Source organism: Zalophus californianus, chromosome 16 (assembly GCF_009762305.2).
Source record: "Zalophus californianus isolate mZalCal1 chromosome 16, mZalCal1.pri.v2, whole genome shotgun sequence".
In the NCBI taxonomy this organism is placed as follows: domain Eukaryota; kingdom Metazoa; phylum Chordata; class Mammalia; order Carnivora; family Otariidae; genus Zalophus; species Zalophus californianus.
In genome coordinates this window covers 24,825,233-24,838,342 of record NC_045610.1, presented here as the reverse complement: position 1 = coordinate 24,838,342, position 13,110 = coordinate 24,825,233, and the positions used below count along the sequence as shown (strand labels likewise).

General features: G+C 38.7%; 1 protein-coding gene across 3 annotated transcripts in view; it reads left to right on the top strand.

Moving 5' to 3' along the window:
- USP32 (ubiquitin specific peptidase 32) overlaps positions 1-13,110 on the top strand; it is a 214,570-nt gene that overhangs the window by 186,360 nt on the left and 15,100 nt on the right. For all 3 annotated transcript variants that reach the window (XM_035724554.1, XM_035724553.1, XM_035724555.1), the window contains 5 exons: positions 387-561; positions 1,498-1,649; positions 3,399-3,510; positions 4,550-4,761; positions 11,953-12,137. In XM_035724554.1, coding sequence (XP_035580447.1) covers positions 387-561; positions 1,498-1,649; positions 3,399-3,510; positions 4,550-4,761; positions 11,953-12,137 — 836 coding nt within the window. The remainder of the gene's footprint in view (positions 1-386; positions 562-1,497; positions 1,650-3,398; positions 3,511-4,549; positions 4,762-11,952; positions 12,138-13,110) is intronic.

The window sequence follows — 13,110 nt, the reverse complement described above, 5'->3', positions numbered from 1 at the left end:
AACTTTAATACTCATCATTGTCACAATGATAAGAACAAAAAAATAGGATTTTCCATCTGTATTTAATATCATATAGGTTGAACAGAAAGAATCACATTCCATTCAAGAACTGGTTTTCTGTACTATCTCAGTAGGTGGTACATTTTAAATTACATACTGCATTGTAAATTTACAGGCAGAGAGCTTCCGTATTTTAAATGAAGTTTAAGGATTATGTTCTTTTTTTTATTGGGGTATAGTTGATACACAATGTTATATTAGTTTCAGAGGATTATATTCTTGACATTTAAACCTAACAGATTTAGCCAATTTATTTGAATTTGTGTAGAAATAATTATCTTTTGAATTTTGGGGGAAAAAATTTCTCTAATCTTTTTCCTTGCTAGGCCTGGGACAACCATCTGAGAAGGAATAGATCAATTGTTGTGGATTTGTTCCATGGGCAGCTGAGGTCCCAAGTCAGATGCAAGACATGTGGGCATATAAGTGTCCGATTTGACCCTTTCAATTTTTTGTCTTTACCACTCCCAATGGACAGTTATATGCACTTAGAAATAACAGGTAGGTCACAAAGTTCTGAAAAATTACTTCAGTGTCTTTTACCTTATTCAGGTAACCCGAATTTGTAAGTATAGTCATTTCTTTATAATGCATTCTCATAAAAATTGGCCAGCATGTTATAATCTAGCAATCTAATTTTAGGCATAAGTTGAAGTTTGAAAGACCTGGAATATAGGTCCAAGCCTTGTACCCATTGATTCCTCTGTTGTTTCAAACATATCAGAAACTCTTTACAATCTTGCAAAGCCATTCACACTTCTGTAGCAGATGAACATCAAAAAATAATGATTTCGGGTGCCTGGGTGGCTCAGTCGTTAAGCGTCTGCCTTTGGCTCAGGTCATGGTCCCAGGGTCCTGGGATCGAGCCCCGTGTCAGGCTTCCTGCTTAGCAGGAAGCCTGCTTGTCCCTCTCCCATTCCCCCTACTTGTGTTCCATCTCTCGCTGTCCCTCTCTCTCTTTAATAAATAAATAAATAATCTTTAAAAAAAATAATAATGATTTCATTCAATATCATCCCCGAGTACTATCTATTGTAGTTTACAAATAAAATAAAAATTCTAGACTGAGGGGCGCCTGGGTAGCTTAGTCGGTTAAGTGTCTGTCTTCAGCTCAGGTCATGATCCCAGGGTCCTGGGATGGAGTCCCACATTGGGCTCCCTGCTCAGCAGGGACTCTGCTTCTCTCTCTCCCTCTGCTGTTCCCCCTGCTCATGTTCTATCCCTCTCTCTCAAATAAATAATAAAATCTTCAAAAAAAAAATTCTAGACTGAAATGTTTGCTATTTCCAAGTCTCTCTCTCTCTTTCTCTCTCTCTCTCTCTCTCTCTCTCTCTCTCACACACACACACACACACACACACACACACACACACACACACAGGAAAGCTTTCAAAGAAACCTGCATTTTACTGATAAAAGATGTTTTTTCTTTACTAGTTATTAAGCTGGATGGTACTACCCCTGTACGATATGGACTACGACTGAATATGGATGAAAAGTACACGGGATTAAAAAAACAGCTGAGCGATCTCTGTGGGCTTAAATCAGAACAAATCCTTCTTGCAGAAGTACATGGTTCCAACATAAAGGTAATATTAACTATTCTTTCTAAGAAACCCTTGATTCCATCCTTCAAAGATCACAGTTTTCTCGGGACTCCTGGATGGCTCAGTCGATTGAGCGGCTGGCTAACTCTTGATTTCGGCTCAGGTCATGATCTCGGGGTCCTGGAATCAAGCCCTGCATCCACCTCTGTGCTCAGTGGGGAGTCTGCTTCTCCCTCTACTCTCCCCCCCACCGCTCTCTCTCTCAGATAAATAAAATAAATCTTTTAAATAAAAAAAAAATCACAGTTTTATCAATTAATGACTGAAGGAGATACTAGTAACAACAAAGACAACAAAAAAATTTCTCAAGTTTCCCATCCCAGAAGCTTTAAAAAGGGTTATCTGCCAGCATAAAGAAGTAATAATGATAGTGGCATTTTTAAAGAAGGGAAATATATGAGTCCAGTGCTATCTGTATGGAGCTATGTCACTACAGTATAGAATTCCCCTATTGACTACTGGTGCTACACTTTACAGCTCTTCTTTTTTTTTTTTTTAAGATTTTATTTATTTATTTGACAGAGAGAGACACAGCGAGAGAGGGAACACAAGCAGGGGGAGTGGGAGAGGGAGAAGCAGGCTTCCCGCGGAGCAGGGAGCCTGATGTGGGGCTCGATCCCAGGACCCTGGGATCATGACGTGAGCCGAAGGCAGACGCTTAACGACTGAGCTACCCAGGCGCCCCTGCAGCTCTTCTATATTACCACGCTCACTAGAATTCTTCCTAGGTTAAAACTTTATACATATTTATAAATGTGTGCTTTTACTGTTTCTTTATGAATATATACACCTGGCCTTTCAATACTCTTAAGAAGTTAGAGAGCAAAGACAAATTGACGTAGGTCACTTCTTCCTGCATACCAGCTACAAAAATAAGCAGTTTAACAAGTATATTGCCTAAAACTAATATTACACCATATGTTAACTAACTAGAATTTTTAAAAAATTTGAAACAAAAAAATAAATAAATTTACATGGGGAGGGATGGAGTAACTGGGTATTGGGCATTAAGGAGGGCAAGTGATGCAATGAGCACTGGATGAATAACTGAACTGTACATCTGAAACTAATGATACACTAATTGAATTTTATTTTATTAAAGATCTTATTTATTTGACAGAGACAGCGAGAGAGGGAACACAAGCAGGGGGAATGGGAGAGGGAGAAGCAGGCTTCCCGCCGAGCTGGGAGCCCAATGCGGGGCTTGATCCCAGGACCCTGAGATCATGACCTGAGCCCAAGGCAGACGCTTAACGACTGAGCCACCCAGGCGCCCCCGCTAATTGAATTTAAATAAAATAAGTTTAAAAAATTTTCTAATAAAATAATATGTTACCTACCCTGAATTGAGCTCCTACCATTGGTATTATTAATATTTATCTTTGGGGTTTCTAAACAAACTCACCTAATTGATGTTTTTCTCATGTGTAAAGCAAAGGTAAGAACTCTCTGAGGTTGGGGTTTAGATGCTTGAAACGAGGGACAAAACTTAAGGAGCCAGTTACACACAATATACTTCTTTCCTATGGAAAGGGATAACGGTTTTGTCAGGTTAGTTTTCAGTCAGTATATCAAGCTTTCATCTTTTAGTTGTTTGATAAAAATTATTCAATCATCTTATTTGTTTTATTGGTGGAAGCATCGAAGACATGAGCTTGTATGTATCAGAGTGATGATTTTCCATTTTACCTGAAACATTTCCCCCTGCTCATCTTACCTCTTTTTCTGTAGAATTTCCCTCAGGACAACCAAAAAGTACGACTCTCAGTAAGTGGATTTTTGTGTGCATTTGAAATCCCCATTCCTGGATCTCCGATTTCAGCTTCTAGTCCAATACAGACAGGTAAGGTAGAACTAGAGCTCCTTCTTTTGATTTTAGCTTTAAATATTGGGTTTATATTTGTTTGGGCTAAGGATATTTGGGCAAAAGAATTTTGGAGCCTGATGGAAACCTTGGTGATCATTTGGCTCAAATTCCTCATTTTTTAGACAAGGAGCCTAAAATTCAGGCAGTGTAAGTGACAAGTAGATGCTTAACTAAATCTGCCACTGGAATTCAGATCTCTTAATTCTTTTTATGTGACACTAACATGTCAACAGATGGCATAAGAGATATATACTATCAGAAAACAAAATAATAAACACAACTAAAAAGTAATCTCTTTAGGATTAGGGTGGGAAAGAAAAACAAAAGAAGAATTACTGTTTATCTAATATTGCATGTGATTTGATATGGTTATCTGAGTCTTTTTGACCATATAGTATTGTTTGTCTATCCTATAACCTTTTGCATCTAATAGAATATCCACTAGTCACATGGAGTGTTGAGCACTATTGAGACTGAAAAAATTGCATTTTTATTTTAAATTTAAAAAGTATCTTTCATCATCATTTGTAACAAATATATTACTTTGGTTGGGGGGTGTTGCTAATGGGGAAGGCTTTGCAGTTGTGGAGACCTAGGGTATATGGGAAATCTGTGTAAAGTTAAAAAAAAAGGCAACATCTAGCTAGAGACTACTGTATTCAACTAAACATTTTTAAGAGAATGGAGAAATGAATTTGTAGAGAGGAAAAAGAAAACTGCATGTAACAATATAGTGCTGATAAAGGTTCTTACAAAAATTTACTTATACTATTCAGAAAACTTTCCAGCAATTATTCTTGCTTTGTCATTTAGTCTTAAGTGTGAGTTATAGAAATAAAATCTGAAATTAAAATCTTCTAATCAATCTAGAATTACTATTTGAACTATGATTTCTCCCTGTCCTTTGCTAAAAGAGACTGTACTACAGTGGTCAGAGTCCCCACATTATTTGAGGAAAGAGCAAAGATGAAGGCACCACAAGCTTATGATGCTATCCTTATCTTTGAATTTGTAGATTTCTCCTCTTCCCCATCTACAAATGGAATGTTCACTCTAACCACCAATGGGGACTTGCCCCGACCAATATTCATACCCAATGGAATGCCAAACACTGTTGTGCCATGTGGAACTGAGAAAAACTTCACAAATGGAATGGTGAATGGTCATATGCCATCTCTTCCTGACAATTCCTTTACAGGCTACATCATTGCAGTCCACCGAAAAATGGTTAGTTTAATGCTAAGCAAGTTACTGCTGGTCTTGCCAGTGTCCTATGTGAAACATAGCCACTTTCTGTCTTTGAAGCATCTTCATTTTGTTCACTTTCAATATATTATGTATGATAGTGTAAGTGATCAGAGCTGGGATTTGGTATCACACATGCTGGCCTATGTATGAAATGACATTCCTCACTCATATTAAACAGCAACAGGATAGCTGGTACATCTGAATACTACTTTCTTTTATTTTTTATTTTTTTAAAGATTTTATTTATTTATTTGACAGAGCAAGAGAGCACAAGCAGGGGAAACAGTAGAGGGAGAGGGAGAAGCAGGCGTGGAGCCTGATGCGGGGCTCGATCCCTGGACGGACCCTCTCATCATGACCTGAGCTGAAGGCAGATGTTTAACCATCTGAGCCACCCAGGCACCCAGAATACTACTTTCTTTTAAAAGTTTGTGTCTCCTATGTTCATGTAGACATGTACACCTTCGCTGCCATTAAGTGTGGATACCTTTGGAGATTGGTTTGGTTGGTTGGAGAGAAACAAGTGTGTTCTTGGGTAAAACAAGTTGTTTCATAGGACTGCTGTAAAAAATTAGCACAAATTTGGTGGATTAAAACAACAGAAATTTATTCTTTCATACATATTTCTAAAGGCTGGAAGTCTAAAATCAAGACATCTGAAATCAACAGGGCCGTGCTCCCTCCAAAGGCTTTAGAGGAGAATCCTTCCTTGCCTCTTCCAGCTTCCATAGGCATTTCTTAGCTGGTAACTCCAGTCTCTGCCTCCTTCTTTGCATGGTCTTCTCCTTCTCCCTTTGCTTTTTTACTGATAACTTACTGATAAGAGCACTTATCATTAGATGTAAGGGCCATCCAGATAATCCAGGATATCTCAACCTCAAGATCCTCTACTTAATTACATCTGCAAAAACGATTTTGCCAAATAAAGTCACATTCACAAGTTCTGAGGGTTAGGATGTGGACATACCTTTCAGGGAGCCACCATTCAATCCACTACAGATATTGTTTGTCATAGTATGAAAAAAATTAAGTACCTAGAAATAAACTACAACAGATATATAAGGCATCTATATGGAAAACAATAAAATATTGACAAAAATTAAAGAAGACTCAAATATTTGAAGGATTAGACCACGTTCATGGATTAGAAGACCCAATATTTCAAAGATATCAGTTCTCCACAAACTGACCTACAGATTCACTGCACAATCCCAATGAAAATGCTAACTCTGTGTGTGGGTGATTGTGTATGTATAACTTGATAAGCTGATTCTAAAATGGAAGTACAGGGGTGCCTGGTTGGCTCAGTCGGTAGAGCATGCAACTCTTGATCTTGGGGTCTTGAGTTTAAGCCCCATGTTGGGCCTAGAGCTTACTTAAAAAGTAAAAAAAAAAAAAAGAAAAGTGGAAGTACAAAGCACCAGAATAACCAAGACACTCTTGAAGAAGAACAAAACACGAGGAATTGAGCTACCAGATATTACAATTTTATATTACTACATACTTAAGACATTGTGATATTGTGAAAAAAGGCAAGTAGACCAATGGATTAGAATAGAGGGCCCAGAAACAGGTTCACAAATGTATGAACACTTGTTTTATGACAAAGATGGCATTGCAGATCAGTGAGAGAAAAGACAATTTTCTCAGTAAATGGTGATGAGATAATTGGATAGCCATATGAAACTTGGCATCTCCCTCTCTCATCACACAGTGTTCAATTCCAGGTGGACTATAGAATATATGTGAAAGCAAAACAATAAAACAACCCCCCGAAGATGATAAAGGTGAATAACATTTGTGACCTTGACGTAGGGAAAGACTGCTTAAATAGGACACAAAAAGCACTAACCATAGGGCGCCTGGGTGGCTCAGTTGGTTAAGCAACTGCCTTCGGCTCGGGTCATGATCCTGGAGTCCCGGGATTGAGTCCCGCATCAGGCTCCCCGCTCAGCGGGGAGTCTGCTTCTCCCTCCGACCCTCCCCCCTCTCATGTGCTCTCTCTCTCTCTTTCATTCCCGCTCTCTCAAATAAATAAATAAAAATCTTAAAAAAAAAGCACTAACCATAAAGGAAAAGATTAATAAATTGGATATCATTAAAATTAAGAACTTTAGTTCCATCAAAAGACACCATTAAGGGGCGCCTGGGGGGCTCAGTCAATTAAGCAGCTGCCTTCGGCTCAGGTCATGATTCCAGGGTCCTGGGATCAAGCCCCATGTTGGGCTCCCTGCTCCACGGGGAGTCTGCTTCTCCCTCTGCCTCTGCCTCTCCCCCTGCTTCTGCTCTCTCTCTCTGTCAAATAAAGAAATAAAAAAATCTTTAAAAAAAAAAAGACACCATTAAGAGAGTAGAAAGGCAAGCCTTGGAATAGAAGATATTTGCAACATCTATAACCGCCAAAGGGCTCAATCCAGAAAATACAAAGGACTCATGTAAATCATTAAGAAAAAAAACATAAAAAATGGTTGATACTTAAACAGGCACTTCACAGAAAGGATATCCAATAGCCAGTAACCACATGAAAAAGTGATCAGCCACACTTCTAACCAGGGAAATGCAAATTAAAGTCACGTTGCCAGAAGAGCTAAGACTAAACAGATTGACTGTTGATAAGGATATTTGAGCAACAGGGATTCTCATACACTGTTAATAAGAGTATAAATTAATATAGCTCTTTTAGAAAATAGTTACCTAGTTAAAGATAATTATCCTTTTTAAGCATCTAAAAAGAGACATATGTGTACCAGGAGTGTAGAAGAATATTCATTCAGATAACAGCATTGTCTATAACCCAAAGCTGAAAATGAAAAGATGAAAACATTAAATGTCCATTAGTTGGTGCACCTAGGTGTCTCAGTTGGTTAAGCGTTGGACTCTTGATTTCAGGTCAGGTCATGATCTCAGGGTTGTGAGATTGAGCCCCGCATCAGGCTCCGTGCTCAGCGGAGAGTCTGCTTGAGATTCCCTCCCTCTTCTTCTGCCCCTCGCCCCTCTCGCCCTTGCTCGCTCTTGCTCTCTCTCTAAAATAAATAAATCTTAAAAAAAATAAATGTCCGGGCGCCTGGGTGGCTCAGTTGGTTAAGCGACTGCCTTCAGCTCAGGTCATGATCCTGGAGTCCCGGGATCGAGTCCCACATTGGGCTCCCTGCTCAGCAGGGAGTCTGCTTCTCGCTCTGACCCTCTTCCCTCTTGTGCTCTCTATCTCTCATTCTCTCTCTCTCAAATAAATAAATAAAATCTTTAAAAAAATAAATAAATAAATAAATAAATAAATAAATGTCCGTTAGTAGTAGAGGGATAACAAGTTGAGACATATCCATAGAATATTATACAGCAATGAAAATGAATGGATTTAGAGTTATATTCAACATATATGAATCTCATAAACATAATATTGTGGGAAAGAAGCCAGACACAAAATATAAATTATATGATTTTTTTAAACAAAAACTTTAGAAACAGGGAAAATGGAATTGTTTTTTATGCATCGGCTACGAAATTATACAAAGCAAGGAAGTGACTACCATAAAATTCAGAAAAACTGGTAACTTTCCTTTTAATTTTTATTTACTTATTTATTTATTTAGAGAAAGTGCATGAGCAGGGCAGCGGGGGTGGAGGGAGAAGAAGAGAGAATCCCAAGCAGCCTCCACACCCAGCACGGAGCCCAACATGGGGCTCGACCTCACAACCCTGAGACCATGACCTGAGCCAAAATCAAGAGTCAGACACTTAACCGACTGAGCCACGCAGGTGCCCTAAAACTGTTAACTTTAGAAGGGAGAAAGAATTTGTGATTGGGAGGAAGCATAGGGAGGCTTTTGGAGTGCTGGCTGTATTCTGTCTTGACCTGAGTGGTAATAATACAGCCCTTTGCTTTCTGATAATTCTTTAAAATGTACTTTTCTCGGGCGCCTGGGTGGCTCGGTCGGTTAAGCGACTGCCTTCGGCTCAGGTCATGATCCCGGAGTCCCGGGGGGACACATCAGGCTCCCTGCTCAGCAGGGGGGTCTGCTTCTCCCTCTGACCCTCTTCCCTCTCGTGCTCTCTATCTCTCATTCTCTCTCTCAAATAAAATCTTAAAAAAAATAAAATAAAATGTACTTTTCTCCCCCTTTGAATTAATAACTCTTGACTTAAAGTGAGTTTCTGACCATATGGATAACATTCTGTGGACCATGTTCTAGACAGGATTGTATGAGTAGACAGAGAATTAAGGGATCCACTTGTGACTTGGAATTGTCTTTAAGCACAGCTCCAACTGGTCCCATCAGCTAAAATAATTGATCCATGCATTTCCCTGTCTTTTTTTACCAAGTGTTATCACATCATAAATTAAGAACTCTGATGTACTTTTTTTCAGTCTTTCTTAGAAAACAGCTCTCTTCAATTATCATGTATATGTTACATAATTGCTTGGTAAGTGCTAAAGCATTATGTACAGGTTTTCATAATTATTGGACCATAAAGCCACATTGTTAGCTCTTAATTTTCACCTTTTAACTAGTTCCCTGTTTCCAGTTTCCTTCATGATCTAGGCAGCTGCTTTGGGAATGCCTAAATTTGATTTTACCATCTGTCTGTCTCAAGTCAGGTTCCTTTTCCCATTATTTCTGTGAAAGGCAACATTATTCTTCCACGCTAAAGCTAAAGGCTGGGAGTGTTCTTAGATTTTTCCCCCTTTTCTTCTAAAACCCTATATTCAGTATATCACTATGCCCTTTAATTTCTTCTTTCAAAGTACTTGAAGTACTTGAATTTACCATTTCTTCATTTTCCCTGCCACCTTCTTGGTATCATGGTTGAGTTACTTTGAAAGTAGTTTTTTTTTCCTATTTCCTTCTACAAGGTAGAAAAAGAATAGGATTAAGGCAAGGCAACATAAGCAGTATTCAGAAAATAGAGAGAGAAATAGAAAAACGGTATTGACATGACAACTAAAGGGCAAGTCAATTTAAAAGAAAAAAGAAGTGGTTTACATGGGCTAGAGAAGTCAGAGTGAAAACTACAGTTTCACAGTGTAACCTAGTAAAGAAACGGAGCAAGTTCTTTGCACAGTCAGGTCCAATGAGTTTTTTCAGCTGAGAGGAAAAGTTGTTAGGAGAGAGCAAAGGGAGAATTTCTGGTTTAGGAAAGTGGGAGCATTATCCCTATGGAACTGAGCAGACTCTCCCCACGGTACTGCGAGAAGTTACCTTCAAGAGGATGAAAATTTTGTGTGGGTTTAGAAAAGAGATACACTGAGGAGAGTAGAGGAAAGAGATCATTGCTTAGGTGATCTCACTTAGTCTCATTTAGTAAAATAAGTCATCTGCTTAGAGTTGGAGTGGAAAAATAGTAGAAGTTTAAGAAAAACTAGTCTACGTTTTTAGATTTTTTTTTACATTTTTAGATTTTTAAAAAACAGTTGTTCTGAATTTAAAATAGTTCTGAATTCTATCCACATTTCTGTGAGTTTTTTTTTTTTTTTAAGATTTTATTTGGGAGAGAGTTCACAAGCAGGGGGGAGGGGCAGAGGGAGAGGGAGAAGCAGGCTCCCTGCTGAGCAGGGAGCCCTACGTGGGGTTCTATCCCAGGACCCTGGGATCATGACCTGAGCCAAAGGCAGATGCTTAACCGACTGAGCCATCCAGGCATCCCAACTTCTATGAGTCTTGTAAGAACATCAACACATGAAATGGGGTCTTAGAATCATGTATTTAACTAAGCTTAAATAAATAATGGCAAGGGGTGCCTGGCTGGCACAGTTAGTGGAGCGTGCGACTCTTGATCTCGGGGTTTGTAAGTTTGAGCCCCACGTTGGATGTAGAGTTTACTTAAAAATAAAATCTTTTAGGGGCACCTGGGTTGCTCAGTTGATTAAGCGACTGCCTTTGGCTCAGGTCATGATCCCGGAGTCCTGGGATCGAGTCCTGCATCGGGCTCCCTGCTCAGCGGGGAGCTTTCTTCTCCCTCTCCTTCTGTCTGCTGCTCCGCATGTTTGTGCGCTCTCTCTCTCTCTCTGTCAAATAAATAAATAAAATCTTTAAAAAAATAAAATCAAAATCTTTTTAAAATTTTTAATTAAAAAATGAATAATGGCAAGATAAAATGCTTGAGAATCTGAAGTCTTTTCACCTAGAAACTAGATAACCCTTAGTGAGTTTTTAAGTTGTTGATTTAGCTTCTCTAACTACTACACAGAGACCAGCCTTAAAGAATTAAATGTCCCAAGTGCTTGGCAGCTTTTTTGAGTAATCCTGAACTCCAACCAACCTTTCTATTACATTAAACTTTTGTTTTATTTATTTGTTTTTTTAAGATTTTATTTATTTGACACAGAGAGAGAGCACAAGCGGGGGGAGTGACAGGCAGAGGCAGAGGGGAGAAGCAGGCTCCCCGCAGAGCAGGGGGAGCCCTATGTGGGACTCGATCCCAGGACCCCGGATCATGACCTGAGCCGAAGGCAGTCGCTTAACCAAGTGAGCCACCCAGGCACCCCTAAACTTTTGTTTTATTAAGCAGCCATTTCTAAGCTACTTCTGTGCAGTATCTCTATATTAAGGAATATCATAAAAATCTCCTTAACATACTAAAATCAAATATTTTTAAAGTGTACCTTACTTTTATTCTATCATGTAATTAAAAAACAAAAATGACTAACGTCACTCAGCTACTTTTAGGAAGGTGCATAAGTGTTTACAGCATTAAATGACTGGGTTTTGTACCTTTCCAAAAGTTTGAGAATTATGCTCTAACAGCAGCTGTCAACACCTTATTAGAAAATCGCATTTGGAGGGAGTTTTGGTTTACTGGCATACTTTCTAGAGAAAGGATTTTAATTGCTTTTAAAAGCCTTGAGCTATGAAACTATTACTGGTTTTTACATATGAATCAGTGTGTGTGAGAAATATTTATCAGAAAAAACTAGTTTGAAAATATTAAATGTTGAAAACCTATGTTTGATAGCAGCTCTGAAGCTGGCAATACCTCAGCCTTTCAGTGACTCCACTTTAAATAATCATTCTCTTCATATGAGGGAAAGATGGTTCTGTCAATAAATGGAGGTGTGGTAGTGACTAATTTGAAAATGATAACAATGTCTGTTATTGGCCGTCTTAGAAGAATGAAAGGGAGGAATCAAAGGCCTGTCTTCTCAGTCCTCTCTTCTCTTGTTTGTACATACAGATGAGGACAGAACTGTATTTCCTTTCATCTCAGAAGAATCGCCCCAGCCTCTTTGGAATGCCACTGATTGTTCCATGTACGGTGCATACCCGGAAGAAGGACTTGTATGATGCGGTTTGGATTCAAGTGTCTCGATTAGCCAGCCCACTCCCACCTCAGGAAGCCAGTAACCATGCTCAGGATTGGTGAGTTTAGGGGATCAGCCTAGACCTGTGGTTTCCAAACTCAAGAAGAAGAATTTCTATGAATTCTGTGTGATACATAGGATACATTCCATGTTAGGTTAATCACTTGTTTAAGAACCACCCAGAGAGCATATAATTCAACCATTTGGTTTCATCTTTTGAGTAGGAGAGACTATACAGCTTCCTTTTATCACCTAGACATTCTAGTGTCTAATAATCCTTTCATTCTCTAATCTCTTACCTAAAACCCCCCCTGCTAATGCTTTAAATCCTTCAGGTAATATCCTTGACTTTTGTTATTGCAAAATTAGAGAGTATGAATTCACCAGGAAATTTGTATCCTCTCAACCCTCTGAAATTGAGGATGGGAACAATAGTGTGCATTTCTATACATGAACTCTAAAAAATTCCCATGCCATAACAAATGATTTAGTTGGATTATTTCCATACCATGTCAGTTTAACACAGAATAATTTCGTAAGTCTAGGTAAAGAAAATAAATGTCTTCTGTTTTCTTTCCATTCCTCCTACCAGTGTTCTGTTGGATTAGTAAATGTGTTTATTTCTAATAATTGTTAGGATCATGATGCCTTATTTATATCTGAACTGAATTGCAGTTTATTATCTCGTTGTCGTGGTGCAAGTGAGAGTTCAGCTTCTGTGTTAACTGAATAGAAGCTGTCTTTGCTGGTAGGTTATGTTATGGGGTTTTTTGATGCCGACGATAAGGCTTGAGGATAAATCTTAAAGGAAAACTGCAAATAATAGATAAGCAATTTAGTTGAGGAATGTTGTGTTTAGTAAAAATGACAGTAAGGCAGGATTAAATTTGAAGGAAAGTCGGACTGAATTGAAAGACTTCCAAATGAGGACTTTTCCCAGGGCTTGCTAATGAATTGGATATGGAGTATGAGGGAAAGAGGAATCCAAGCTTGGTTTTCAGCCTGAGCAATTGTTTATGAATGGTCTTAAC